This window comes from Puma concolor, chromosome E2, assembly GCF_028749965.1.
Source record: "Puma concolor isolate L17-30 chromosome E2, mPumCon1.1.hap2, whole genome shotgun sequence".
Lineage (NCBI taxonomy): Eukaryota > Metazoa > Chordata > Mammalia > Carnivora > Felidae > Puma > Puma concolor.
This window is the reverse complement of record NC_141681.1, coordinates 52900216-52926551: the sequence shown is the minus strand read 5'-3', so window position 1 is coordinate 52926551 and position 26336 is coordinate 52900216. Positions and strand designations below refer to the sequence as shown.

At 46.9% G+C, this 26336-nt stretch overlaps 1 protein-coding gene and 1 long non-coding RNA gene across 4 annotated transcripts in view; both read right to left on the bottom strand.

Moving 5' to 3' along the window:
- Positions 1 to 439: 439 nt before the first annotated feature.
- Positions 440 to 26336, bottom strand: part of SAE1 (SUMO1 activating enzyme subunit 1) — a 74815-nt gene continuing 48918 nt past the window's right edge. For 2 of the 3 annotated variants that reach the window (XM_086690209.1, XM_086690211.1), the window contains 3 exons: positions 15928 to 16072; positions 5474 to 5543; positions 440 to 1485 (listed from right to left, as the gene is read on the bottom strand). In XM_086690209.1, the coding sequence (XP_086546335.1) occupies positions 1393 to 1485; positions 5474 to 5543; positions 15928 to 16072 (308 nt within the window). In that variant the 3' untranslated portion in view covers positions 440 to 1392. The remainder of the gene's footprint in view (positions 1486 to 5473; positions 5544 to 15927; positions 16073 to 26336) is intronic. The other variant, XM_086690210.1, reaches the window with a different exon arrangement.
- Positions 11307 to 15463, bottom strand: LOC147573692 (uncharacterized). The gene is made up of 2 exons (XR_015244973.1): positions 12065 to 15463; positions 11307 to 11823 (listed from the first exon to the last, which is right to left on the bottom strand). It is a non-coding gene; the product is annotated as an uncharacterized LOC147573692 (long non-coding RNA).

The following is a 26336-nucleotide window of genomic DNA, read 5'->3' as shown; positions in this document are numbered from 1 at the left end:
CTTCTCTCTCCTCTTTGCTGCTCCCCCCTTGTCTCTCTCAAAATCAACTTTAAAAAATAAAATAAAACGAAGCTATTGTGACTGTGAGTCTGCGCGGTGCCTGCTACACAGAGAATCTAAACAGAAGGCAGCATCAGTATCCCCTCTTTTACTTCTTTCTTCTTTCCCGTTAAATGTAATTCTTGTCACTGAGACCAACCACTATGGACCTGAATTATTCAAGGGACAGGTGGAACCAGAAGCTCCTATGCACTGTAGAATTTGAACAATCTAATTCTTGATGCATTACCCAGGAAAACAGTGGCAGGAATGGTGATGGAGGGGAGGAATCTCTGAGTCACATCGAAGCATCCAGTAAGATTTCTTCAGGTTAAAAAAAGCAATTGGTAGGATCACTTCCTGTCACAGGAAGATGTTTATAATGTGGAAGAAAAACAAATCCTAAAGCAAATAACTTTATTTCTATCATTCCTTTTTAAAGAACCAAGGAAATATAGAAAATATAAAAAACCACACAAACAGCTGCAATTCAGGGGGGAAAGGAAGGACTGACGGGGCCCTCGAAAGCAACAGCCTCCAGGACGGTCTGAGCTGCATCGGGGGTGGGGGCTCCGAGAAGACGGGCTCTCACATCCTAGCTTGGACCCCAGTAAATCAGAATCCCCAGGGGCTGGGACCCCGGCACCTGCCTTTTTAATACAAGTTTTCCCATTAATATTCACTTTGCAAGGTCTCGCCCTAATGCCCGAGGGAACTTTGGTAACATTTCCTCTCTTCCAAAATCCAGGCTGAAACCCAACTAATCCTGAACTAAAGCTCCAGAACAGCACACCAGATGGCACCTGTTGTTTTTCGGGATCTCCGACTCTGGAGGAAATACATCCCGCCTGCCACGTCGTTTCCGCTCTAGGGCACCTGTCTGCATTTGGGACTGTGGCTCCACTAGTGTTTCACGGGGCCCGGCCTTACTCCCCACCTGGAGTCATCGTCTTCTCCTCTGTATGACATCAGGCGGGGAGTAAGTCCAAGAAGGTGGTGAGAGGATCCTAAGCGATGAAGCGTGCTGGTTCTGGGCGGGCATCTCCCGCGGTGCCCCAGAGGCCTGGCGACACCCAGACAGAGGGACGCATCACAGGGGGCTCTCTGGCGATGCCCAGTGAACAGCCCTGGACGGTGCCGGGACGGGGGCGGCCAGTCCCTACGCCCCGCATTTCGCAGCTGCTGGCGCTTGCAAGTCGCGTGTCTGCACAACCTCACTGCTCCCAGGAGATGGTCTGGACCGGTCCGAAGACTTCAGCTCTTCCCTCGCCTGGAGCCGCCTTCGTGGGGGGAGGGGACGGGAAGGCGCGGGCAGGCTGTAGGCCAGCGTCGCCGGGGCCGCCAGATCTCGGTTCACTTGGGGCCAAGGCACTCCACAATCCCATTCCCCTTCATGCCGTCAAAAAAGAAGAAGTTGTTGTGAGGAGGGTCCCTTTGAGACAGGGCCTGGGGAGAAAAACAAGAAGAGGGCTCAGCTCAGATGCTTTCAAACGGATAACAGGGCGAGAAAAAGAAAAAAACCTCAAGCACAAGATCTTCTAAAACTGTGCCGTTTGGGCACTGGCTCTCAAAGGAGGTGGATTTTGCTTCCCGGGGGCTAACGGGCCATGTCTGAGACATTACTGTGCCTGCCAGGCTTCTGCTTTGTCCCTTACCGGTTGGGGGTCTCTGGACAAATCAGTTAGCCTCGCTGAACCCCGTTTTCCCATGTGAGACGAAAACACTACCTGTACCGTCCTAGGCTTAAAAGAGATGATGTACCTCAACTGCCTGAAAGTACACTCCACGTGCAGGAGCCTGCTGGCCATGGGCAGCAGTAATTATTTATGACTGTCCAACTGAGAAAGGAGGCAGCTTGTCCCGACACGGTGGAGGCGGCAGCCGTCATCACCTGTGGGGCCACACACTGATGCGGAAGCGGCTCTCCTATGAGGAGACACATTTCCTGCGATCTTCTGCATGGTGGGCCGGGGCTAAGATCCAGAAAGGCTGGGAGGTACTATTTAGCCATGGAAATGGTGATTATTTTGCGAGGCTAACAGAAGTACACAGCACATTAAAAAAAAAATTTTTTTAATGTTTTATTTTTGAAAGCCAGAGCCAAAGCATGAGTAGGGAGGGGCAGAGAGAGAGAGAGAGAGAGAGAGAGAGAGAGAGAATCCAAAGCAGGCTCCAGGCTCTGAGCCATCATCACAGAGCCCAACATGGGGCTCGAACCCACAAACCGTGAGATCATGACCTGAGCCAAAGTTGGAGGCTTAACCAACTGAGCCACCCAGGTGCCACACCCCCACAGCACCTTTAATATGTTTTTATTTACTTTTCAGAGAGAGAGAGAGAGAGAGAGAGAGAGCATGTGAGAGAGTGAGCACAAGTTGGGGAGGGACAGAGAGAGAGGGAGACACGGAATCCAAAGCAGGCTCCAGGCTCTGAGCTGTCAGTACGGAGCCTGACATGGGGCTCAAACTCGTGAATCGTGAGATCATCACCTGAGCCGAAGTCAGACGCTCAACCGACTGAGCCACCCAGGGGACCCCACAGCACCTTAAAGATGGGGCTAGCCCTCCTGAAATTACATGCTGAATCATGTGTACTAGAGGAAGGACTCATACGTGTCAATGAGTTTTCTCAGAGGTTCTTAATCAAAAAGGACTGCCATTTAAAGACATGGACATCATCCAAGCAAAAACCTCTAGGCAGGAGCACCATGCCTGTCATTCTTAAAGGACCTTTTTTACAAGGTTAGGAACACGCTCGAAATATCTTGAACTTCTCTCTGAATTGGGCACTAATCCCAATCTGTTTCTTCATCTGTAAAATGGGGATAATTATACCTACTTCAAGTGGTTGTTCAACCATCCATCCACGGAAACCACCTAGAGCATCCACCCCTGTGCCAGGTATCGTGCTAGGTACTGAGGATTCTGAAGCATGGTTAAGACAGAGGTTCGCTTCCCTGCGCACACATACAAAATGGCAAATCGCCAGCACCTGCCTGGTATAGTTTTTGGTGAACATGAAACACGATCAAGCTTGCAATGCGTCTGGCCCGTAATAAATTCTCACAAAGTGGGAGGTGCTATTATGAACAGGAGCCAGGGGGTCTCTCACCAAACTGTGAGGAGATCCCAGGCACTCAGCCGGGTGGAAGGGCCCAAGGGCCCACAGTTAGAAGTTCTAGACCCTAGAACTCAAGTTACAGGAGGTGATACAACGGGGCCCGATATGGCTGCCGCTGCCATACTGCAGGCAGGGAGGCCTAGCAGGGACAGCGGAAGACAAAGGAAGGACGACTTACACCTAGGGAAGCATGACAGGACAAGGGACGTGGACGTAACATGTAGTGTTTGGAATGATGGCAGGAAGGAAGAAAAGAAGAGGATCCCAAGGGAAGAGACTTACGTTTGCCCCCCGCCTCCTAACATTTATTATTATGGGTGGTCAGATGGTCGTCAGGAGAGAAGGGGGGAAGGTCTGCGGCCCTCAGATTGTGGAACCCTGGTGCCAACTGGCTGAAGGCAATACTGTGTTAAGTAAGGGTGGGGTGGCAGGGACAAGACACCAGGCCATGGGGTGAACACGGGGCAAAAGGTAAAGTGCTTCCCAAGCAAGATGGGGGTAGGAGGAGATTCCAAACACACCCAGCAACCAAGAATGCAGAGTGCTCTGGCCGTCTGGGATAAACAGAAACAAGATGCGGGCAACAGCTGTCCCCAGCAGGCAGGAAGGAGGGGGCTGCATTAGAGGTTAGGACTGGGACGCAGGGAAGCCACTGCAAACAATGGGGTCAAGGCCAGCTGCCCCGACCCCTAATCTCCATCCCACGTGAAAAACCCAGGGAGCAGCTTCTCGGCGGGGGGTACAAAGTGTGGCCGAAGACACAGAGGCGGTGTCCCGGGTCCATGCGGACAGCACCTGAAACACAAGGGCCGAGCGGGGAGGGGCACAGGCTCCGAGGCCAGACGGCCCGGGCTCGGATCCTGGTGCCGCCATTCTCTGCGCCTCGGCTCCTCCTCTGTGCCTCAGGGGTCGCACCAGTTCCCACCTCCGAGGGTTGCTGTGAGGAAGAGATGAGCACATCCATGTGAAGAACGTGGTCCGAGTGAGGGTACAGGGTGGGCCTTCGATACGCGCTGTTGCGGTGTTGTCACGGTAACAGGCTACGGAAACGGGTCTGTTCCCTTAGGATTCTTCCATCGCCGCCCTCCTTCCCGCCCAGTCTGTCTATAGGCAGCTTCCCAACCTCAGCGCGGGCTTCTGGGCAGCCCTACCAACCGACCGGGCGCACACACCACGATTCTCACGGCAGTCTGGGCTCACCAGAAGGCACGAGCGAGGCAAACGGCGCGGCCATCACATCCCTCTACCTCCCTGGTGCTCGCCCTGCTCCCTAGGACACAAGAGGGTCTGAAGGAGAGAATTTGGTTCAGAGAAGGACCAGGAAAGAGAAGCAAGAGCCTTTAGAAGACGGTGGCAGGACCATCAGACTCAGTCAAATGTCTCCAGAGCAGACGTACTGACTTCAAGACAAAGTAGAGAGTGGGGTCTCCACACGCCTCTCCCGAGCTCCAACATGACGTGTGAATGGGCTCGGAAAATCATTTAACGAGGCACGACTCCACTCCAAGAACAAAAAGGACAAATCATCACCGCCAATCTACTGAAGCAGTCGAGGACGTACAAAAGGCAAAGTGAACATCTTTGGGCAAGTATCTAAGTCCCAAAGAAAGCATTTGGGAATATGCTAGAATTCTGACAACCCAAATGTTCCAGAAGAGACTCAAAACGTTGTGCTAGTTACCAGTTACGGGACCCCCAGTTGACTTCCCTTCTGAAAGGGACGGTGCCATCAAACCTAACGTGTTCACAGGTCACCCTCTGCAGAGCTCCATGGGGGTCCCAGCACCGTGCACACGCTCCCCTGGTACCGAATGCCCCCTTCTGAGTAAACACCCATAGCGTGTGCATTAACAAGAAGCTCCAATGCCACGATCGAGGACAAAGAAACACCGCTTGAAGTAGAAGTTAAGGGCACAGGTCTTGGAGGCCCATCTCCGGGCCTCGATGTCCTCCCCTTACACAGAGATCATGACAGTACCATTTCACAGAGCTGTGAGAAGCAGACTACGTGACAAGGGTCAGAAGCACCACGCAAGCAATCGGTACAGTCAGGGGACAGTGGCAGGTACACCTGAAGACACTATGCCCAGCTCCGGGCACAGCACAGAGCAGACACTCAAAGATCATTTGCTGAATGCTCATCGGGATGGGCGGGAGGATAAGGTAGAAAAGGGAAGAAAGGAAATAGGGCACGAAACAAGGATGAATGGGGTCAGAGAAACCAGGCAGTTCTCTAAGGCAGTCATGGTTCTTTCGGTTGGCACTCTGACAAGGTCACGGTGGACCAATGATCTGCTCCTCAGGGACTCTTTACCTTCACAATTTCCTGGGCCAGGATCCCTCCAACCACTGCACACACGGGGGCCATCTCAGAGAAGCAGTACCTACAAGAAAACACAAATAAAATGGAGCCCTGAGGAACAGGAAGGCTGGTAGGACATCTGGCAAAGGTCAGGAGTGGGCTTGCGAGAATGAAAACATCTCCTACCAGGAGGAGTCCATCCGCACGGCAATGGTAATGCTGGCACCTAGGCGTGAAAATGAAATCTGGTCCAGGAGGTTAGCTGGGAAAGACCTCTGAACCTTGGCAGGCAGGAATTGTTTCACAACATTTTTTGTTTAAGTTAAAGGAAAGACTATATCTGTGCTTCCTAAAAATAAGGTCAACAAATATCAGATGTTTCGGTGCCCCGGTCACATTCTCGCAATTCTCCTCTTACCCACAACGGGCAGTGGGTCCTATATGCTATTCCCAGACAAATGTCAGGGAGAAGGCCTGTGTTAACATGCAGGAGGCATGGGAAATCTGGGGCCTGAAACTGAAGCATGGGGACAGAAAGTCTTCACTCCTCCTATAGATACCAACCCTTCTGGACCGGGATGGGGCATCCAGAAGACAAATTTTGGCCCATACTGTCACCTGCCCCTCCAAATCACAGGTCCTAGGCAGTAAAACACTTTTCTACCACCTCCCCAGAGGAGGTGTGCTCTGCCAGTTCTCAGCCCTGAACACAAAGGCATTTTTCTTTTATTTTTACTTTTTAAAAGTTTATTTATTTTGAGAGAGAGAGTTTGAGCGCGTGCGTGGGAGAGCCTGAGTGGGGGAGGGGCAGAGAGAGGGAGAAAGAGCATTCCAAGCAGGTTCTGAACTGTCAGCATGGAGCCCAATGCAGGGCTCAATCCCAAAACTGTGAGAGCCAAAATCAAGAGCCAGATGCTTAACCAACTGAGCCAGCCGGGTGCCCCACAAACCTATTTTTAAAATGAGCAAAGCAGAACACAGAGAAGTTAAGGGGAGAGCTTCCCTAAGGACCCCACCACCAGGAGACTACCTCTAAACTTCCCAGTGTGGTACACACTCTTCCTGATTTTTCAAAGTGCACGTATGAAACACACATAATCAAAAACCCAAGTAATATTATTCACTCTGCTCTGTAATCTACTGACTGATACTTCTGTTCCACATGGCAACACACATCTTGGCACAGGTGTCCAAATAATTCCTTATGGCAAATTCCTAAATGTAGAATTTCTGGGTCCTGACACATTGTGCCAAAATGCCCTCCAGAAAGTCTCTGCCAATTCAACTCGTGCCTACTGTGTGTGAAGGTGCACATCTCCTCACGGCCTGGCCTGGCTGGGACTGGCATTCCCGTCTCTGCAGCCACAGCGGTAACTTTGACTCCAGATCATCAAGGTCCTTTACAGAGCTATAAAACATATAGAGAACGATACCACAGAAAAACTAGTCATCCATAATCCCACTACTCAAAGACAATCAAATGTGGAAATAGGTTTTCCTTAAAAAAAAAAAAAATATTACACCTATACTCTGTGTGATACTGTACAATTTATTTATTTTTTTAGTGTTTGTTTATTATCGAGACAGAGCAAGACAGAGCATGAGCATGGGAGGGGCAGACAGAAGAGGAGACACAGAATCTGAAGCAGCCTCCAGGCTCTGAGCTGTCAGCACAGAGCCCGACACCGGGCTCGAACCCACCGAATGCGAGATCATGACCTGAGCCGAAGTCGGCCGCCCAACCGACTGAGCCACTCAATACTGTACAATTTAATATTTGCCCTTCTTCTCTTAAAAGTTTATCATCAGCAAAATGCTAGCAAACCTAACCAGCAACATGCACAAAGGATTACACACCATGATTACATGGGACTTACAACCAGGAAAGCACGGTTGGTGTAACATCTGCAAAGTCAATCAATGTTAGTACTGCGTATTAACTGAATAAAGGGACCATAAACACACGATCATCTCAACTGACAGAGAGAAAAAAAAGCATGTGACAAAATCCAGCACCTCTTCATGCTAAAAACATGCAACAAACTGGGACCAGAAGGAAGTTTCTTCAATCTGATCAAGGGCTATGAAAAATCCACAGCTAACATCATATTTAATGGTGAAAGACTGAAAGAAAATGTCTTCAGTCTGATCAAGGGCTTCTATGAAAAATCCACAGCTAACATCATACTTAATGGTGAAAGACTGAAAGCTTTCTTCCTAAGAATGTCTGCTCTTACCACTTCTATTTGACACTGTGCTAGAGGTTCCAGCCAAAGCAATTAAGGAAGGAAAAAGAGACACGACAGCCAGATTGGAAAGGAAGAAGTAATACATATTCATAGATAATATGATCTGCTATATAGAGAATACTAAGGTATCCAGAGAAAACTATTTGAACTATTTATTCAATGAGGTTGCAAGACAGAAGATTAACATACAAAACGTATACTTCTATACATTAGCAATGAACATTCTGAAAATGAAATGAAGACTTTCATTTATAATACACCACCCGACAGTATTTTTTTTCAAAACAATAGAATATTTAGGAATAACTTAACAGTAGTTGTGTAAAACTTATATTCTGAAGACTATAAAACATTGTTGAAAGACATAAAAGACCTAAATAAATGGAAAGATATCCCACGTTCAAGAATTGATACATTTGGGGCGCCAGGGTGGCTCAGTCGGTTGGACTTTTGACTTTGGCTCAGGTCACGGTTTGTGAGTTCGAGTCCCATGTCGGGCGCTGTGCTGACAGCTCAGAGCCTGGAGCCTGCTTCAGATTCTGTGTCTCCCTCTCTCTGCCCCTCCCCTCCTCACACTCTGTCTGTCTCTCTCTCTCAAAAAGAAACAAACATTAAAAAAAACTCTTAAAAAAAAAATCAGAACACTTAACATCATTAAGGGGCCAATGCTCCCCAAATTAATCTATATATTTGGCACAATCCCAATCTAGCTGCCTTTTCTGTAGAAATGAAAAAATGCATTCTAAAAATTAACATGGGAATGGAAGAGACCCAGAATAGCCAAAACAATCTTGAAAAAAAAAAAAAGCTGAAGAACTCATGTCTCAATTTTGCAACTCACAACTATACAAGTATAGTCATCAAAATACTATGGTACTGGTATCTGTATGGACAGACACATAGATCCATGAAGTACACGGGAGGATCCAGAAATAAAGAAATACATACATGGTCAATTGATTTTTGACAAGGGTGGTAAGACCATTCAATAGAGAAAGAAAAAGTCTTTTTACCAAACAATACTGGACAACTGGGTCTCCACATGCAAAAGAATTAAGCAGGACCCCTACCTCACACCATGCACAAAAGCGGACTCAAAAATGGCTCACAGACCTAAATGTAATAGCTAAAATTACAAAACGTTTTTAATGTTTATTTATTTTGAGAGTGAGAGAGAAAGAGAATCCCAAGCAGTCACCACTCTGTCAGCAGAGTCACATGCAGGGCTAGACCTCAAGAACTGTTAAGATCATGCCCTGAGCCAAAATCAAGAGTTGGATGCTTAACTAATTGAGCCACCCAGGTGCCCCTAAAACTACAAGACTCTTAGAAGAAAGCAGAGGAATAAATCTTCACGACCTTGGATCAGGCAATGGTTTCTTAAACGGTATCATACCAAAAGCACACATAAAAAAAGAAAAAACAGAATAATTGTATTTCATAAAAATTAAAAACTTATACTTCAAAGGATACTTTTCACTTCAAAGAGGGTGAAAAGACAATCCACAGATTAGGAGAAAATTTTTGTGAATTATGTATCAGATAGAGGACTTGAATCCAAAGTGTACGGAGAACTATTATGATTAACAATAAAAAGATAAACCAATTAAAAAGTGGTCAAATAATTTGAACATTTTGCTGAAGATCATACACAAATGGCCAGTGAGCCCATGAAGAGATGCTCTACATAATTAGTCACTAAAGAAATGCAAATCAAAACAACAGTGAGATAGGATTTATTGCCCACTAAGGCTAAATAACAGACAATAACACTTGTTGGCAAGGATGTGGAGAAACTGGAACCCGCACAAAGTGCTGGTGGAATGGTAAAATGGTGTGGCTGCCGTGGAAGACAGTCTGGCAGGTCCTCAAAATGTTAAACAGAGAATTACCATATGAATCATCAACTCCACTCTTAGGTACACACACCCAAGAGAGATAAAAACTTATGCTCACACAAAAACACATGAATGTTTATAGTGGCTTTAGTCGTTAATTGCCCAAAACTGGGAACAACCCAAATGTGCTTCATCTGGTGAACAAACTGGTGTATCCATACAGTGGACTACTGCTCAGCAATAAGAAATGAGTTATCGACTTCATATAACATGGATGAATTTCAAGTGCATTAAGTTAAGTCAAAGAGGCCAGACTCAAAAGGCTATATGATGAACAGATTCCATTTGTTACACTATTGGAAAGGCAGAACTGCAGGGATAGAGAACAGATCTCTGGGTGCAGGAAGGAAGGTGCTGCCCTGTTATCAAGACTCTACAAGAGAATTTTTACAGTAATGACACTTTTCTATATCTTGACTGTGGTGGTTACATAACTCTATACCTTTGCAAGAATTCATGGAACTTTTTTTGTTCTTTAAGATTTTATTTTTAAATCATCTCTATGCCCAACGTAGGGCTTGAACTTACAACCCTGAGATCAGGAATCGCATGCTCTGGGGCACCTGGGTGGCTCAGCTGGTTAAGCATCCAACTCTTGGTTTCGGCTCAGCTCAAGATTTCATGGTTCTTGAGTGTGAGCCCAGTGTCAGGCTCTGTGCTGACAGTGTGTAGACTGTGTGGGATTCTTTCCCCACCCACTGACCCCTTCCCTCCCCTGCAAAAAAAAAGGACCACGTGCTCTACTGACAGAGCCAGCCAGGAGCTGTGAATTCCAAATTCACGGAACTTTATTTATTAAAAGTTTATTTATTTTGAGAGAGACAGCAACAGCACAAGAAAGGGAGGAGCAGGGAGACGGGGCGGGAGGGGGATGGCGCGGGGAGAGAAAGAGAGAGAGGAAGAGAGAGAGAATCCCAAGCAGGCTAAGCATCACCAGCGCAGAGCCTGACATGGGGCTCGAACTCACAAAACCGAGATCATCTCTGAGCCAGAATCAAGAGTCGGACTCATAACTGACTGAGCCACCCAGGCGTCCTATGAATTCATGGAACTTTAAAACAAAACACACACACACAACTCACATTACTATCTAACAAAAGATAAATTTTACTGTATATAAATTATTTAAAGATTTTTTAAGTTTATTCATTGACATCATCTCTACACCTAACATGGGGCTCACACTCATGATCCTGAGATGAAGTCACATGCTCTTGTAAAAACACCATTGAGGAAACAAGTCTAAATAATAAAAATGAAACAAGAAAATACAAGCATCATGTCAAGAAACAATCAGAAGAACCCAGAATATGGGTGGCCTGGACTCCTTAAAAAAAAAAAAGTGTGGAGTGCCTGGTGCCTGGGTGGCTCAGTCAGTCAGGCGGCTGACTCTTGATCTGGAGTCACGTCATGAGCTCACGGTTCCTGAGATCAAGCCCCACCCATGTCCAGCTGCGCACTGGCAGTAGGGCCCTGCTTGGGATTCTCTCTCCCCCTCTCTCTATGAGAAATAAATAAACTTAAAAAAAAGGGGGGGGGATAAACTGTTCTAGATTAGGAATTGGAAAACTTTCTCTGTAATGTACTCGACAGTAAATTGTTTTGGCTTTATGTGCCATATGGTCCCTGTTTAAACTCTTCGAGTCTGCTGTCACAGAGCTGTAAAAACTACAAAAGCTACCACAGATAATACATAAATGAGGAGGTGTGGAATAAAACTTTATTTACAAAAACAGGTGGCAAGCACAGTTTGCCAACTCCTGAATTAAAAGAGACACAGAATTGAAAGCAACTGATGAACGTGGATGTGTCCTTAAGGATTCAGCTTAAGTATCATGTCATCAGTGTCCCCCCCCTCCCCGCGCCAAAGTAAAAGCAAATTATTAACGACTGAATCCAACTGAGTGGTCCGTTGGCATTCACCACTGGATGATTCTTTCCATTTTTCTGTATGCTTGGCACTCTCTATAATAAACATCATTTCAACCTGCACACAGCACTGCATTGATCTGTGTCATTAACTCTTTAATGCCGTTCCAAGTTCTTTTTCTTTTAAATATGATAATGAATACCTTTTGTACATGAATTTTGCTCACATTATTTCTTAAAGGTATATTCTCAAGTAAATCAAGGAGAATTACTGGACCAAAGAGAGAACAGGATTCTTGATGCACATTTCCAAACTGCTTCCTAAAAAGGCTGTACTTTGGGGCACCTGGGTGGCTCAGTCAGTTAAGTGTCAGACTTCAGCTCAGGTCATGATCTCACGGTTCATGGGTTTGGGCCCTATGTCGGGCTCTGTACTGACAGTGCAGGGCCAGCTTGACATACATTCATTCATTCATTCTCTCTCTCCCCCTCTCTGCCCCTCCCCAACTCGTGCTTTCTCCCTCAAAATAAATGAACTTTAAAAAATATATATAAATTAAAAAAAAAAAAAAACTTTTTCGGGGCACCTCGGTGTCTCAGTCAGTTAAGTGTCTGACTTTGGCTCAGGTCATGATGATCTCGCGGCTCATGACTTTGAGACCTGCATGGGACTCTGCTGTCAGCATGGAGCCCGCTTTGGATCCTCTGTCCATCCCTCCCTCCCTCTCTCTGCCCCTCCTGTGTTGGTTCTCTCTCTCAAAATAAATAAACTTAAAAAAACAAAAAACAAAAAACAAAAACCTTTTTAAACAGCAAAAGTTGAATTACATGCACAAATTATGAATGTTCATCATAAATGTTTGTAATACTGAGAAACTATAAACAGCCTGAATACCCACCAATAAACTAATGGTTACATAAACAACCATCTATCTATCAAACAATGAAACATGAAGTACAAGTGAGGCTACTGATCCATATTTTTGCCGCAAACAGGTTGAACACATGCTGGAAAAATAAGGCTATCGTAAGGAAAGTGTGATCTCATTTTGCTATTTAAAAAGTGAAAAAAATAGGGGTGTTTGAGTGACTCAGTCGGCTTAAGTGTCCAAATTCAGCTCAGGTCATGATCTTGGGGTTCATGAGTTCGAGGCCCACGTTGGGCTCTGTGCTGACAGCTTGGAGCCTGGAGCTGCTTCAGATTCTGTGTCTCCCTCTCTCTCTGCCCCTCCCTCCCTCACTCTCTCTCTCTCTCAAAAATAAATAGACATTAAAAATTTTTTGAAGGAAGGAAGGAAGGAAAAAGAGAGGAAGGAAGGAAGGAAGGAAGGAAGGAAGGAAGGAAGGAAGGAAGGAAGGAAGGAAGAAAGAAAAAGAAAAAGAAATATAGGGTGCTTGGCTAGCTCAATCAGAAGAGCATACGACTCTTGATCTTGGGGTCTTGAGTTCGAGTCCCACACTGAGTGTAGAGATAGATCACTTAAATAAATAAAACTTAAACAAAAATTGAAAGGAAAATTAGAATAAATAATACACGGAGAAGTCTGTGAGGTGAAACCCAAAACATTAACAGTGGCCACTTCTCAAGGGTGGGACTATGGGCGATCTTGTTCCTCCTTTCAATACTTCCTGGCAAGGGGCATCTGTTACTTTCATAATCAGAAAAGCAATACAGCTCTCCGAAAGAGAATAAATAACAAAGGACAGTGTTAGAAATTGCAGAGATGAGGGCAATGGAGACTTGTGCACAGCTCTCTCAACTCAAGCGAGTGCACCCTGCTCAGAGCTGGCAGAGGACAATTTGTGAGGGCAGCTCAGCTGCCAGGCGGCGGCTCATTTCCTCGCCAGCGTCTCTAGCCCATGTCAGGCCGTATCTCCATCTACCTGCACACAGACACTCTTCAAGAGGCCACCGGACACCTCTTACTTAAAGGGCAACAGAGTGGGAGCGCCTGAGCACATGAGGACCTAGACAAGGGAAGGCAGTTTCTGCAAAGAGGGTGGGCAGGGAAAGAAAACACTCTGGAAAGAACACCAGCCAGCAGCCGGTTAGGCTGTGGCTTTTTCCTTCGGGAAGGCAAGGCCTGCAGTGCACAGGCAGACTGTTCTTTTTTCAGGCCGTTCTTCACTCAAGATGCCAAATTAGTCACTAAGCTGCATCCTCACAGCCCGGCACTCGGCGTCGGCCTTGCTTGGTGGCCCCGCGTGGCCCAGCCCCTCCTCCTATAACAAGCACAGAGCAGACGCCACTTGCTTCTTACACACTGTTCTTCCTCCAACAGACGCATACCTGGCTGTTAGCAGGACACAGGGACCCCACCCAGCCCGTGGTGTTGTGAGCCCGACCACACAGGGCCACCTTACACAAGTGCCCCGGAGACTGCTGCCTCTTTTTGGCCGACGGCTTGGCAGGTGGTTCAAGGCCCACTGCTGGGCCTAAATTGGTTGGGCTTTGGTAGGGTCTAAAGGAGGTTCCTGGCCAAAGTGAAGAAAGTCGGGACCAGGAAAGGGAGGGACCCTGATATACTCTATTGTTGAAAAGAAATCAAGGTAGTACTGTGTTGTTACCAGAAATTAGCAGTGTGGAAGATCTAAGTGAGATTTTGGCTGGCTGCATACTAAAACCTCGGGCAAGGGGCGCCTGGGTGGCTCAGTCAGTTGAGCATCCAACTTTGGCTCAGGTCATGATCTTAGGGTTTAGGAGTTCGAGTCCCACCTAGGGCTCTGTGCTGTCAGTGCAGAGCCTACTTTGGATCCTCTGTCCCCCTGGTCTTTCTGCCCCTTTCCCACTCAACGTGCATGCATGCTCTCTCAAAAAACAAACATTAAAAAAATAAATTAAAAGTATGGGGTGCCTGGGTAGCTCAGTTGGTTAAGCGTCCGACTCTTAATATTGGCTCAGGTCATGATCTTGCAGTTCCTGAGTTTGAGCCCCGCACTGGGTTTTGTGCTGGCACTGCAGAGCCTGCTTGGGATTCTCTCTCTCCGCCTCTCTCTGCTCTTTACCCATTCTCTCACACACAGACTCTCTCTCAAAATAAATAAATAAACTATAAAAAATTAAAGTAAAAAATTAAAAATAACACCACGGGCAAGTGATTGCATCTTTCTGAGTATTAGTTTCTTCATTTAACTAATGGGAAAATAAAAATAATAACACACACTTCAAGCGATTATTGTGACAATTAAATGCAGCTGTACAGGTAGGTAAAACACAGAAAATCTTCAATACGTGGTGCTATTGTCATTTGCTGTTGAGCTTTAATTTAGCTTTTTCTCCCCTAAATAATGGGTCGTTGCGAAGGGAGACCATGTACATAAGACAACTACCACAATGCCCGGTACATAACAACTGCTAAATTAAATAAACCCAATACAGCCACCATAGCTAGTGGTATAAGCTGGAGGCATTTTGGGCACCCTGCAGAGACGCTGAAAGAATGACAGTGAGATGATCCCAGAACTGCCTGGAAAGGGGACCCAGACCTAGTCGCCCTCTGGACCTCTCCAAGCAAATCCTAAACCTGCTGAGTATCAGAGTAAAAGACTGGTCATCTAGGGCGAAAGCATCCCAGGGCCCAAGGGTGAGGTGCTAGGACTGTAGATGTCTTTGCTGCTGAGGGTATGGACTGATAAGCTACCAGTGGAGAATAATGGGGTACTAGCCACCAAATGATAAATTACAATCTTCTGACCCAGCCACTGCCTTTCCAGTAATAGATCCTGCAGTTACACCTGCACACATACAGAACGCGACTCACAAGGTCATACACTACGGCATTATGTGATAGCAAAAGCCTGGTCACAACTTGAGTCGGTAGGGGATGAGTTCAATAAACTATAGTGCTCCCATGTTGAAATACCATAGAGCTGCAGAAACAAGGGAGGGAACTATGTACTGATCCGGAAACTTCCGCAAAAGATGATATAAAGAGAAAGGTATAGAGTAACGTATATAGATTTTTTTTTTCAATGTTTATTTTTGAGAGAGGGAGACGGAGAGGGAGAGAGGGAGAGGGAGAGAGGGAGAGGGAGAGAGGGAGAGAGGGAGAGAGAGAGAGAGAAAGAAAAAGAGAGAGAGAGAGAGAGAGAGAGAGAGAGAGAGAAATAGACAGAGTATGAGCGGGGAAGGGGCAGAGAGAGAGGAAGACATAAAATTTGAAGCAGGCTCCAGGCTCTGAGCTGTTGGCAGAGTATATATAGAGAGTATATATATAGTGTATCTAGATTTTCTATTGCCTTGAGTTTTCAGCCACGTGAATATAAAGTATCTATGACAAAAGACAACCTGCACCTCTCTTACCAGAGGTCAATGGGAGCAGGCAGAATACAGCAAAGGAGGCTCTCCTCAGGGCTTTTGGTCTTAATAAAGGATCTCCCCAAATGAAGCATGTACTGAAAGCAGGCAGTTCTCGATACAGGCTAACCTGTGGGAAACATGAAGACTAACCTGACGAAATCTTCAGGAAGCAGGTCAGGACTAACACCCAGGGAGTCAAGCACATCGTTTCGTATCTGGAGCAACAACTCAGAATCTTCCCCAAAGGTATCAGAACTAGGATCTCTTCCTTTATCTGTGCGGAACTTCAGGAGCACTGGAAAGACAAAAAAGGCAGGTTAGAAACAGATCTTTTCATAACAAATGCTTACAGATGCTGAGAATGAAAACACAGAAAATGGTACATTAATTAAAATGTGGGCCAAGTAAGGGGCGCCTGGCTGGCTGAGTCAGAAGAACGTGCAACTTTTGATCTCAGGGCTGTGAGTTCAAGCCCCACGTGGGGTACAGAGATTACTTAAATAAATACAACTTTATTTTGTTAAATTAAAAAACAATTTTTTTTAAATTTGTATTTTTGAGAGAGATAAATACAGAGTACGAGTGGGGGAGGCACACAGAAAGAGGGAGACACAGAATCTGAAGCAGGCTCCAACTCTGAGCTGTCAGCACAGAGCCCGACGTGGGGATTGAACTCATGGACTGCAAGTTCATGACCCGAGCTGAAGTCGGACGCTTAACTGACTGAGCCACCCAGGTGCCCCTGTTAATATATTTTTAAAATGTTTTTTATTATTTATTTTGAGAGAGAGTGCAAGTAGGGGAGGGGCACAGAAAGGGAAGAGAGAGAATCCCAAGAAGGTTCTGCATTGTCACCGGTGAGCCTGATGCGGGGCTCGACTTCCCAATCGTGACCTGAGCTGAAATCAAGTCAGACGCTTAACCAACTGAGCCACCCAGGCGCCCCTAAATAAAACTTACCAAAAAAAAAAAAAAAAAAGCGGGCCAAGTGAAAGGTAACACATTTTTAATTTATTCACAAACATAGCCAGAAAGGCAATCGATAATTTTAAAAATGACTAAAATTACTCTGACGGGTGCCACAATAAGGTAACAGAGGATACGACGTCCTCGGTAGGGTGGCATCAGTTAAGGCCTCCCTGAGGAAGCAGTTACTGAGTCGAGTGTATGTGAGTCTGGGGGGCGGGGAAGCAGAGGAGAAGCTTCAAGCAGAGGGAAAAGACCCTATTATGCCCCAGAAGACAGGTCAGGGGTGGGAGGCATCATTCTAGGCATCAGTTCAAAGGGCTGCTTCAACCAGAAAGGCCAGCCAAATTTTCAGACTCATCAGACAGCCAGGTCATTACAAACAAAACCTCCCTCGTGTGTCAACCTCCAGAACGAAGGTTTAATTTCGCTTGTGAAGCAGAGGAAAGGTTCAGATGACGGCAGCAAATCAGAGCTCCTGCATAACGAGACCCTAATGAGGTTTGAATTTTTAACCCCAACAAAAAGACACAGGAAGGAGCCTAAGACTGATCAAAGTACCGGCACCCTCTCCTGCCACCGCACCTCATCCGCGATGTTCACCGCACACAGGGTGGATGGTGTTCTTGTCCCCTGTGTGCTTCCTGAGGCCGTCCTACGGCCGGCCAGCCCGGGGCCTCATCCCTGGGGCAACACCCCTCCCGCATCACCAGAGCTGCTTCAGAGTGGGGGTGGAGACATGCGGACCCTGGGGCGCTGGGATAGCAACCCACACCTGGAGGGGGCTTCGCAGTTACCAAGGCGCTTCCCTTGGGGCGCCTGGGGGGCTCAGTCGGTTGAGCGTTGCATTTCAGCCCAGGTTCCGTTTCAGCCCAGGTCATCATCCTGCAGTTCAGGAGCTGCAGCCCCCCAAGGGGCTCTGCGTTGACAGTGTGAAGGCTGCTTGGGATTCCCTCTCCCTCCTTCTCTGCCCCTCCCCTGCTCGCTCTCTCAAAATAAATTAATAAACTTAAAAAAAAAAAGTGCTTGCAAGTCTCATGGGGATTTGCGGACCGAAAAAGTGAACTCCGTCAACAAATTATACTTTCCGTCAGTACGACAGGCTCTTCCCTAAAAATTAAGGTGGATTGAAAACTGACACAATTACTTCGAGGCTCTGTAAAAATTCAAGTATTTGCAAGCCACCCCAGACTAAGGAATCAGCCCTACTTGTTTTCTGAAGACTCAACTCACAAACCGTCTCAGTGATGAGCAGCCTGGCTTGACAACCAGCAAGATGGCCAAGCACAGGTTGTGGCCCGGAGGCTGAGGAGGCTGAGGCCCTGAGGCTGCACCTATGGGGGGGTGGGGGGTGGGGGGGGTGAGGACTCAGGAACCACAACTGATGGCCCCCACGAAGCCCGAGGGAAGTTCCTAAGTGGGTTGTTGTGAAGTGCTTCAAACCATGGAGGCCCAGGTAAAAGAAAGACCCGACCTGCCCTGGGCTGAGTTTTTCTCAGAGACAGGCTCCCGGTCCAAATTTCTCTGGCAACCTTCACACTCCCAGGACAGGGCTCTGCAAGTCGGGAACTTTGAAGAAAGGACTCCAGAGGATCTGTTTTGAATATCGTTCCTTTCCTCTCTTCCAATAGCAGAGCTCCTAGAACCTTCCATTCTACCTGAGCACTTGGCAGCTGACTCCGAGCTGCTGACAACGTGGATGCTGGCTAGCACTGTCCTGCCATCACCTAAGCCTCACTTCGAACTCGGCAGATGTGCTGCTGGAATTCCAATTTGGAGAAAATAAATGCAGTCGCAGAATAAGCATTTGGGGGCAGGGTGGAGAAGATGGCAGGAGCGGCCGTTAAATTCCTGTTTAGCGCAAGCCTCTTTTTCAACAATGTCCTGTGAAGATAAAGGAATCTGGAAATTTGCTAGTGTGGCCAAAACAGAGGCTACTCTGAGCGGACTGTATTGAATGTCATCATCATTCCTATCGATCACTCCCGAGAGGACACGAGGACAGACCCAGAATGAGTTACCAGTGTTGCCTGAGCAATGACAGAGGCAATGGCAAGTGTGGGCCGCTCAAACTGCCCAATCCAAGGCCCTGTGGCAACCGTGTGGAAACTGAGGGAGGCTGCTTGATTTCCAGCCGTCAGGGAGGTGAGCGGCAGGAGCCCCACGCTGGCCGCCTCCAATGCCCCTCACTTCTGTGTCACTGGGACAGAAGCACCAACTGTCATGAGGGATGGGGAGAAGAGAATTTTTTCAGCCCCACCGCAAAACTTTTCATCTTCTGGTTACACAATACAGCTCTTGGAACAAAGTTCACACCATTCTGATAACTATAGCAAAAACAGTGCCTACAACGTGCCAAACACTACTACTCTAAACATTTTACGTGCGTTACCACTCATCCACAATGACCTGGGGAGGTAGGTAGGTCCGATTAAGCTCCCCGCTTTATTGATAAAGAAACTGAAGTTCAAAGAGATTAAGTGGCTTGTTCAACACAACTGCCAATAATAAGCAGTGGAGCAGAAATACCAATTAAGGTCTGGCTTCCTAATCTGTGTTTCTTAACCCTAATCGAATCCAGAAGAAATGGCCAGAAAATCAGGAACACAACCCCAAGGGTTCCAAGTGGTCTGGCTCTTTGCCCCAACCTCAGGAGGACTCCCACATTTGACCACTTTTTTGTGAGATGCACTTTCCAGATGGGTCCTGCCCTCTCCTCTCCCAATTGGTCCATTAATTCTAAGTTCTTAATTCAATGGGTGAGAAGCAGAGGCAGAGGCCACAAGTAACCTTGCCCATTAATCTTCAGAGTGTAAGACTAGCTTCATCTCAGGAAGAGGGAAGATGTGGCACAAAGAGAGCAAAGGCAGCCAGCAGCTGGCCCCACTGTTTCTCTGGGCCCCTTGCCGGGTCCTGGTGCAGGCCGCCTGGCCAAGGGCCGGCAGGCCGGCACCGTCCAGATACCTCACTGACCACATCTGAAGTCCTCTCAGGGCCTCTGGGAAGGGGGCCAGTCCGTCCAGCCACTTACTTGCAGCAAAGCAAACAGAAGCTGTATTTTTCACTCTTTTTCAAATGTCAGCGCTCCAGTCAGCAGGCGTGGAGGGGGACAGGGAGAAGCCCATGTCCTGGGCAGAGAGCAGCCCAGAACTGACCCTGTCCCCTAACAAGCTCTTGCTCATTAAATTCTCTCTTTGTTCTGCTTTTGACCCCTCCCAAATAGCCAGCCAGCCAGCCAACCGGCCAGCCAGCCACACACACACACACACACACACACACACACACACACACACACACACACACACACGTTGACTCTGCATTTCTGAAGAGCACCTCCCAGCCAGCCACACACACACACACACACACACACACACACACACACACACACACACACACACACACACGTTGACTCTGCATTTCTGAAGAGCACCTCCTCACCAGTTTCCAGATTATAAAACTGTTCCATTAAGATCAAATATTGTCGGGGATGGAGAGCTGCTCTGCCAAAAGATGACTCATCGAATCATATCAAAACACTGCACAAAATTAGAGTTCCAAACTTGATTAACTTCCTCTGAACCTTTTAATTAACTCAGGTTGTTAAAGTCTGGGGGAATGACATTCATCGCTACAGATGATAGGCCAGTGTCTCTGCCCAAGTTTAGGACTTGCCCGTGTAAGGGAAAAAGGCAAACTTCAAAAAGGAGAAACCAAGAACCTTTTCATATGTTAAAAGAAAAATTATGTACATGTGAATATACTGCTCTTCTGGAAAAAGAAATTGACACTCAAACTCACATTTAATCTGAATCAGGATATCAGATTCATGTTACAACAGAAATTTGGAAAGCAGTATTATTAATCACTGTATTTCTTTCTGCAAATTCCTTACTACATTTATTTTTTATTATTTTTTTTTTTAATTTTTTTTTCAACGTTTTTTATTTATTTTTGGGACAGAGAGAGACAGAGCATGAACGGGGGAGGGGCAGAGAGAGAGGGAGACACAGAATCGGAAACAGGCTCCAGGCTCCGAGCCATCAGCCCAGAGCCTGACGCGGGGCTCGAACTCACGGACCGCGAGATCGTGACCTGGCTGAAGTCGGACGCTTAACCGACTGCGCCACCCAGGCGCCCCATAAATGGTTGATTATATTTAGCATAATCACTAAGGCCAACGAAAAAAACCAACACTTTTATAGGGGAAAAAAGTGAAGTCAATGTTGCAAATTAGCCCCAACCCAATTGCTGTCCCCCCAAAACAGCTCAATTGAGAAGGGGGAAAAGCCACATCTACACAAAAACCTCATCTGCCTGACACCTAAAGCTTCTCTGTACCAGACGCCCTTGACCCATCTCCCCAACCTCCCACAGACCCGTTCTCAAGCTGGCTCACCCAGTGGAGACTCATTATCTCTAGGAATGGCCTGGAAATCAGCTCGAGTAAGAAAAGGAAAAGTTATCCTCCTAACCTATAGTCTATCTTTTAAGGCAAAACACTAGATCTCCTGTTTGGTCAATTGCTCTTTCAATAAATACATACAAAGGATACTAATAACTAGTATTATTGTGATCATTTCACAGTTTATACAAATATCAAATCATTATGTTGTAACGTAAAATAGAATATTACAGGTCAAGTACACCTCCATAAAAATAAACAAATATGTGTCTGGGTGGCTCTGTCAGTAAGCGTCCGACTTTTGAGTTTGGCTCAGGTCGTGATCTCACGAACCATGATCTCACATTTCTTGCGATCGAGTCCCGTGTGGGGCTCCAGGCTGACAGTGAAGAGCCTGCTTAGGATTCTCTCTTTCCCTTTCTCTCTGCCCCTCCTGTGCTCATGTTCTCTCTCTCTCAAAATAAATAAATAAACATTAAAAACAAAAAAAGAAAAAAAACCCAAAGGTGGGAACCAGAAAAGGTGCTTTGAGAGAGCACTCTTAGATAGAATGAGGTGGTCTCACTGGGTAGAACCATCTCGTCCTGACCGGCCACCAGGCCCAAACACTGACCCTGGGCACGTCCTCACCCTTGGCACATCCACGTGCTGCTCTTCAGAGCCTGAGGAGCTTTGAAATTGGCAGACGGCAGCAGTGACAACCACAGCTCTGGGGCCAGGCTGCCTGGGTTGGATCCCGATTTTTCCACTCACTGTGACCTTGTGCAAGTGACAACACCCCAAGCTGCTCTGTAAAATGGGAATCCTAAGTGCACTTCCCTTACGGGGTTTAAGAAGTGAAGATAATACCCTGAGAGCAGCCAGGACAGCACAGGGAGCAGCCTAAGCACTGGGTAAATGACACTACTCTGGAACGGCGGCTCTTCCGCGGTCTCCGTAAACCCAGCTTGCATGTCCCCAGAGAAACCGACACACTTCACGCTGAAATCTCCCACTTAACTCTTATTACCATCACTAATTCAGCTGTCAGCTCTGGAGACTAGAGGGACTTGGCTCTGAACAATCCTGATACTCTCCACACCCTACACTCTTTCCTCCGATGCTTGGACCTCAGTATGGCATTTTACAGGCGTCTATAAATTCACTTGTGCAAGGACTGACCTGTCTCCTCTCCTGGATTTTTGTGCTTGTGGGACAGAAACCATATCTGCTTTGTTCACTATTCTCTACTTAATGCCCAGCACAGGGCACGCCCCACAGTAGGCACTGAGAAAATATCTGCTCTGTGGGAAGCCTCAATGTTTGGCCAAGGAAGAAAAAGTCACACAGAGGAGGGCTCACAACAACTGACACAAGGTCCTCACACATCGTAACTAACCAGGCCTGCTTTTCTCCTAACAGAATTTAATAGAGTTTTCAAGATAGCCAGGATGGATCTGTTCCTTACCATGTCATTTACAAACACAGTAGATCTGGAAGGTCCAGCAAGAAACAAAAAAAGATACACAGTGCACCACATGTGCCCTCAAGAGGGAAACAAGATGAAGTCTGGCTTTCAAGGCCATAGCTGAGGGTTAAAGGTGCAGAAAAGCCAGCCAATGGGCATGAAGCTCAAAGGAGGGGGACAGAGCTGGATTGGAGAAGGCAGGGACATTTCACTGGGAGTTTGGCCCTCTCAAAGTCTTTCCTACCTTTGGAGGCACCTGGTCATCTGCTCAGCTCAGTTCTACAATACTTACCACCCCCCCCATTTTTAAAAGTTTATTTATTTTGAGAGAGGGAAAGAGCAAGTAAGCAGGGAAGGGGCAGAGAGAGGAAGGGAGGGAGGGAAGGAGAATTCCAAGTAGACTCTGCACTGTCAGGGCAGAGCCCAAGGCAGGGCTAGAACTCACAAACCATGAGATCACGACTTGAGCCGAAGTCAGACACTTAACTGACTAAGCCACCCAGGCGCCCCCACTTCCCCCTTCTTTTACCCCACTCTTTAACGCAGAAACTTATAAGTAGGTATTTGCATGCATTCATTCATTCATTTTTCATCCACAAACATTTCCTGAGCACCTGCACTCCACGCCCACACCCTGTGCTGAGCTGTGCTGGAGGCCCAGAAGGGACCCAGACAGCCCCAGGCCCTGCAATCCAGAGGGCATGCTCATAAGCCCTGAATGTCACCTCGGCCACAGAGTGCTTTCATCTTGCTCTCCAGAGAGGCTCACCGCTGGAGCGGCCTCAGGCTTGCTCTGAAATGCCCCTCCAGAGCTCCAAGTCCTAGCCACCATTCACCAGAGAAACCCGGTGTAGGACCTCATCACGTATCAGCTCAAAACAGAAAAGAAAGTTGCCTGTTATTTACGTCTCACTTTCTTCTGAAAAGCATCTGAAGTAGCTGCGTGGAAGTTGTTGGTGGGGGGAAGGAAAGGAGAGTGCTACTTCTCAGAAATGACCTGAAAACAAGATGACATGTTTTGCCTACCAAATTAAAGGCCAAGGTTACTCAACCTAAGCAAGAAGGCAGAGGGCACTGCTCTGTCACTCAGAGCTCTGGTGGGCGTGTACATGCTCAGTAAACCGTGAGAAAATGTGGTTCACAGGATCTTTATGAAGGGTCGTGACCCTTGGCCAGTGACTGAATTATGTATAAATGGTCACTGCTACGTTATTTATACCATTGAAAATCTGGAAATAACCTCACGTTAGGTGACAGGATGGTTACATAAAATATATGTTGAGAGGTTGGAATAGTATTCAACTATTAAAATTATGTTTAAGCAGGTTTTAGTCACATGGGTTTTACAACATTTAGGTTTTAATTTTTTTTTTTTTTTTCTTAACGTTCATTTATTTTTGGGACAGAGAGAGACAGAGCATGAAGGGGGGAGGGGCAGAGAGAGAGGGAGACACAGAATCGGAAACAGGCTCCAGGCTCTGAGCCATCAGCCCAGAGCCCGACGCGGGGCTGGAACTCACAGACCGCGAGATCGTGACCTGGCTGAAGTCGGACGCTTAGCCGACTGCGCCACCCAGGCGCCCCAACATTTAGGTTTTAAAACAAGTCCTACAGGAGCACTGGTTGGCTTGGTCAGTGGAGTGTGTGACTCTTGACCTCGGGGTCGTGAGTTCGAGCCCCACGTTGGGTGTGGAGATTACTTAAAAATAAAATCTTAAAAAAAAATTGTTTTAATGTTTATTTGTTTTTGAGAGAGACAGAGAGACAGGGTGACAGCAGGGGAGGGGGGGAGAGAGAGAGAGAGAGGGGGACACAGAACCTGAAGCAGCTGTCAGCACAGAGCCCGACACAGGACTTGAACCCACGAACCGTGAGATCATAACCCGAGCTGAAGTCGGACACTTAACTGACTGAGGCACCCAGGCACCCCAAAAACACAATCTTAAAAAAAAAAAAAAGAAAAAGAAAAAAAAGTTCTCGGGTGCCTGGGTGGTTCAGTTGGTTGAGCATCCAACTCAGGTCATGATCTCTCAGTTCATGAGTTTGAGCCCCAAGTCAGGCTCTGTGCTGATGGTGTGGAGCCTGCTTGCGATTCTCTCTCTCTCCTTCCCTCTCTGCCCCTCACACACACACTGTCTCTCTCTCAAAATAAAATAAGTCCTATTATATCCTATATTCAAAATGCACTCCACCACGTGGAGATAAAATAGAATGAGGCAGGTACAATTGTCACCACTCTGCTCTAGAGGTGGGAAACGGAAGCTTAGAGGCTCAGAGTCACAATGGACTCAAAGGTCACCACCACACGCACTCGGAACCTCAATGTTACACTGCCTTCCTGGGAATAGAGACAAGGTAGGAAAAACGCTAGTCAGCAAGAAAAAAAGCACTTCCAATGGATTTGGCTCCCCACCCGAGACCACCAGTTTAGAATAATGCAAACCACTCACTCAGTCAAACTCTAGTCCAGCCAAATATTCTATTTCTCCTTTAAAAAATGTCAAGTGATTCCTGAGCTAGAATCTCACCTTTGAAAGTAGAACAGTATGCAAAGACTGTAACTTATAAAAAGAGAAGGACAAAGAAATTCTCAAATGCAGAGGCAAATTATGCGGAGGGCGAGGATAGAGACCCACAGCCCCCCGCTGCAAGGCCCCTTCTCTATCAGCTTTGCCAACCTCACCCTCTACTCACAGAGGGGTTCTGACAGGGCCCTCTGCATTCACACTCACCCTGCCTGGTCACAAGCAGCAGGGAGACAGGGCCTTTTCTCTAGCCCAGCACTTGAGTGGCACATGACCTTGACTCTGGGCATCTGCTGCTCTCTGCCAACCGCTCTTACCGAGGGAAGATGGCACAGGACATTCCCGTGACCGTTGTCTGACAGTCAGAGAAAAGATGGGAGGCGCCAGACAAGAACTGCAGCTGGGCTGGGGGCCCGAGAGGAGCTCAAGCACAGGCTGATGTCGGGGGTGGGGGAGACGCTGGGGCCGCAGAGCAGACAACCAGGCAGGTCTCGCCGACAATGCTGCCCATTATTACACTCTGCTCTTAGGGGCCTCAGGTTCCCATCTGCCAAGTGGAATAAGAAAATGTCACAGGGCTTTTGAGAAGTTCAGATTTTTAAAACAGACATAATGCCATTATTAGTAATGCTAATATAGTCGACCCTTGAACAACACAGGGGTTTAGGGGCATTTGGCTCTCCAAAAACTTCACTACGAATAGCCTACTGTTGACTAGAAGCCTTACAAACAATAGAAACAATAGTATTTCATGGTATGTGTATTATATACTGTGTTCTTACTATAAAGTAAGCAAGACAAAATAAAATATTAAGAAAATCACAGAGAAGAGAAAACCCATTTTACGCTACCGCCCTGTATTCATCGAGAAAAATTTCACGTGTAAGTGTACCCACACATTTTAAATCTGTGTTGTTCAAGGGTCCCTTGTAATTAAAATCTGACTGTGGGGGGCAATGCTTGAACACTTACTAGGTTTGGTGACCCTGGACAAATGACTTAGCCCATCTAAGACTCAATACCCTCATATGAAAGTGGATGATCATAGTAAGACATGCTCTCACGAGGGCATTATGAAGATTTAACGTGATTTTGACACAGGTGAAACCCTTACTTAATCAACAATTACGAATGCACAATATATGCCGGGCCTTCATTTAATCCTTGCGACCCAATGAGGCAGACTTAGGGTTCTACCCATTTGTCAGACTGAAGAGTG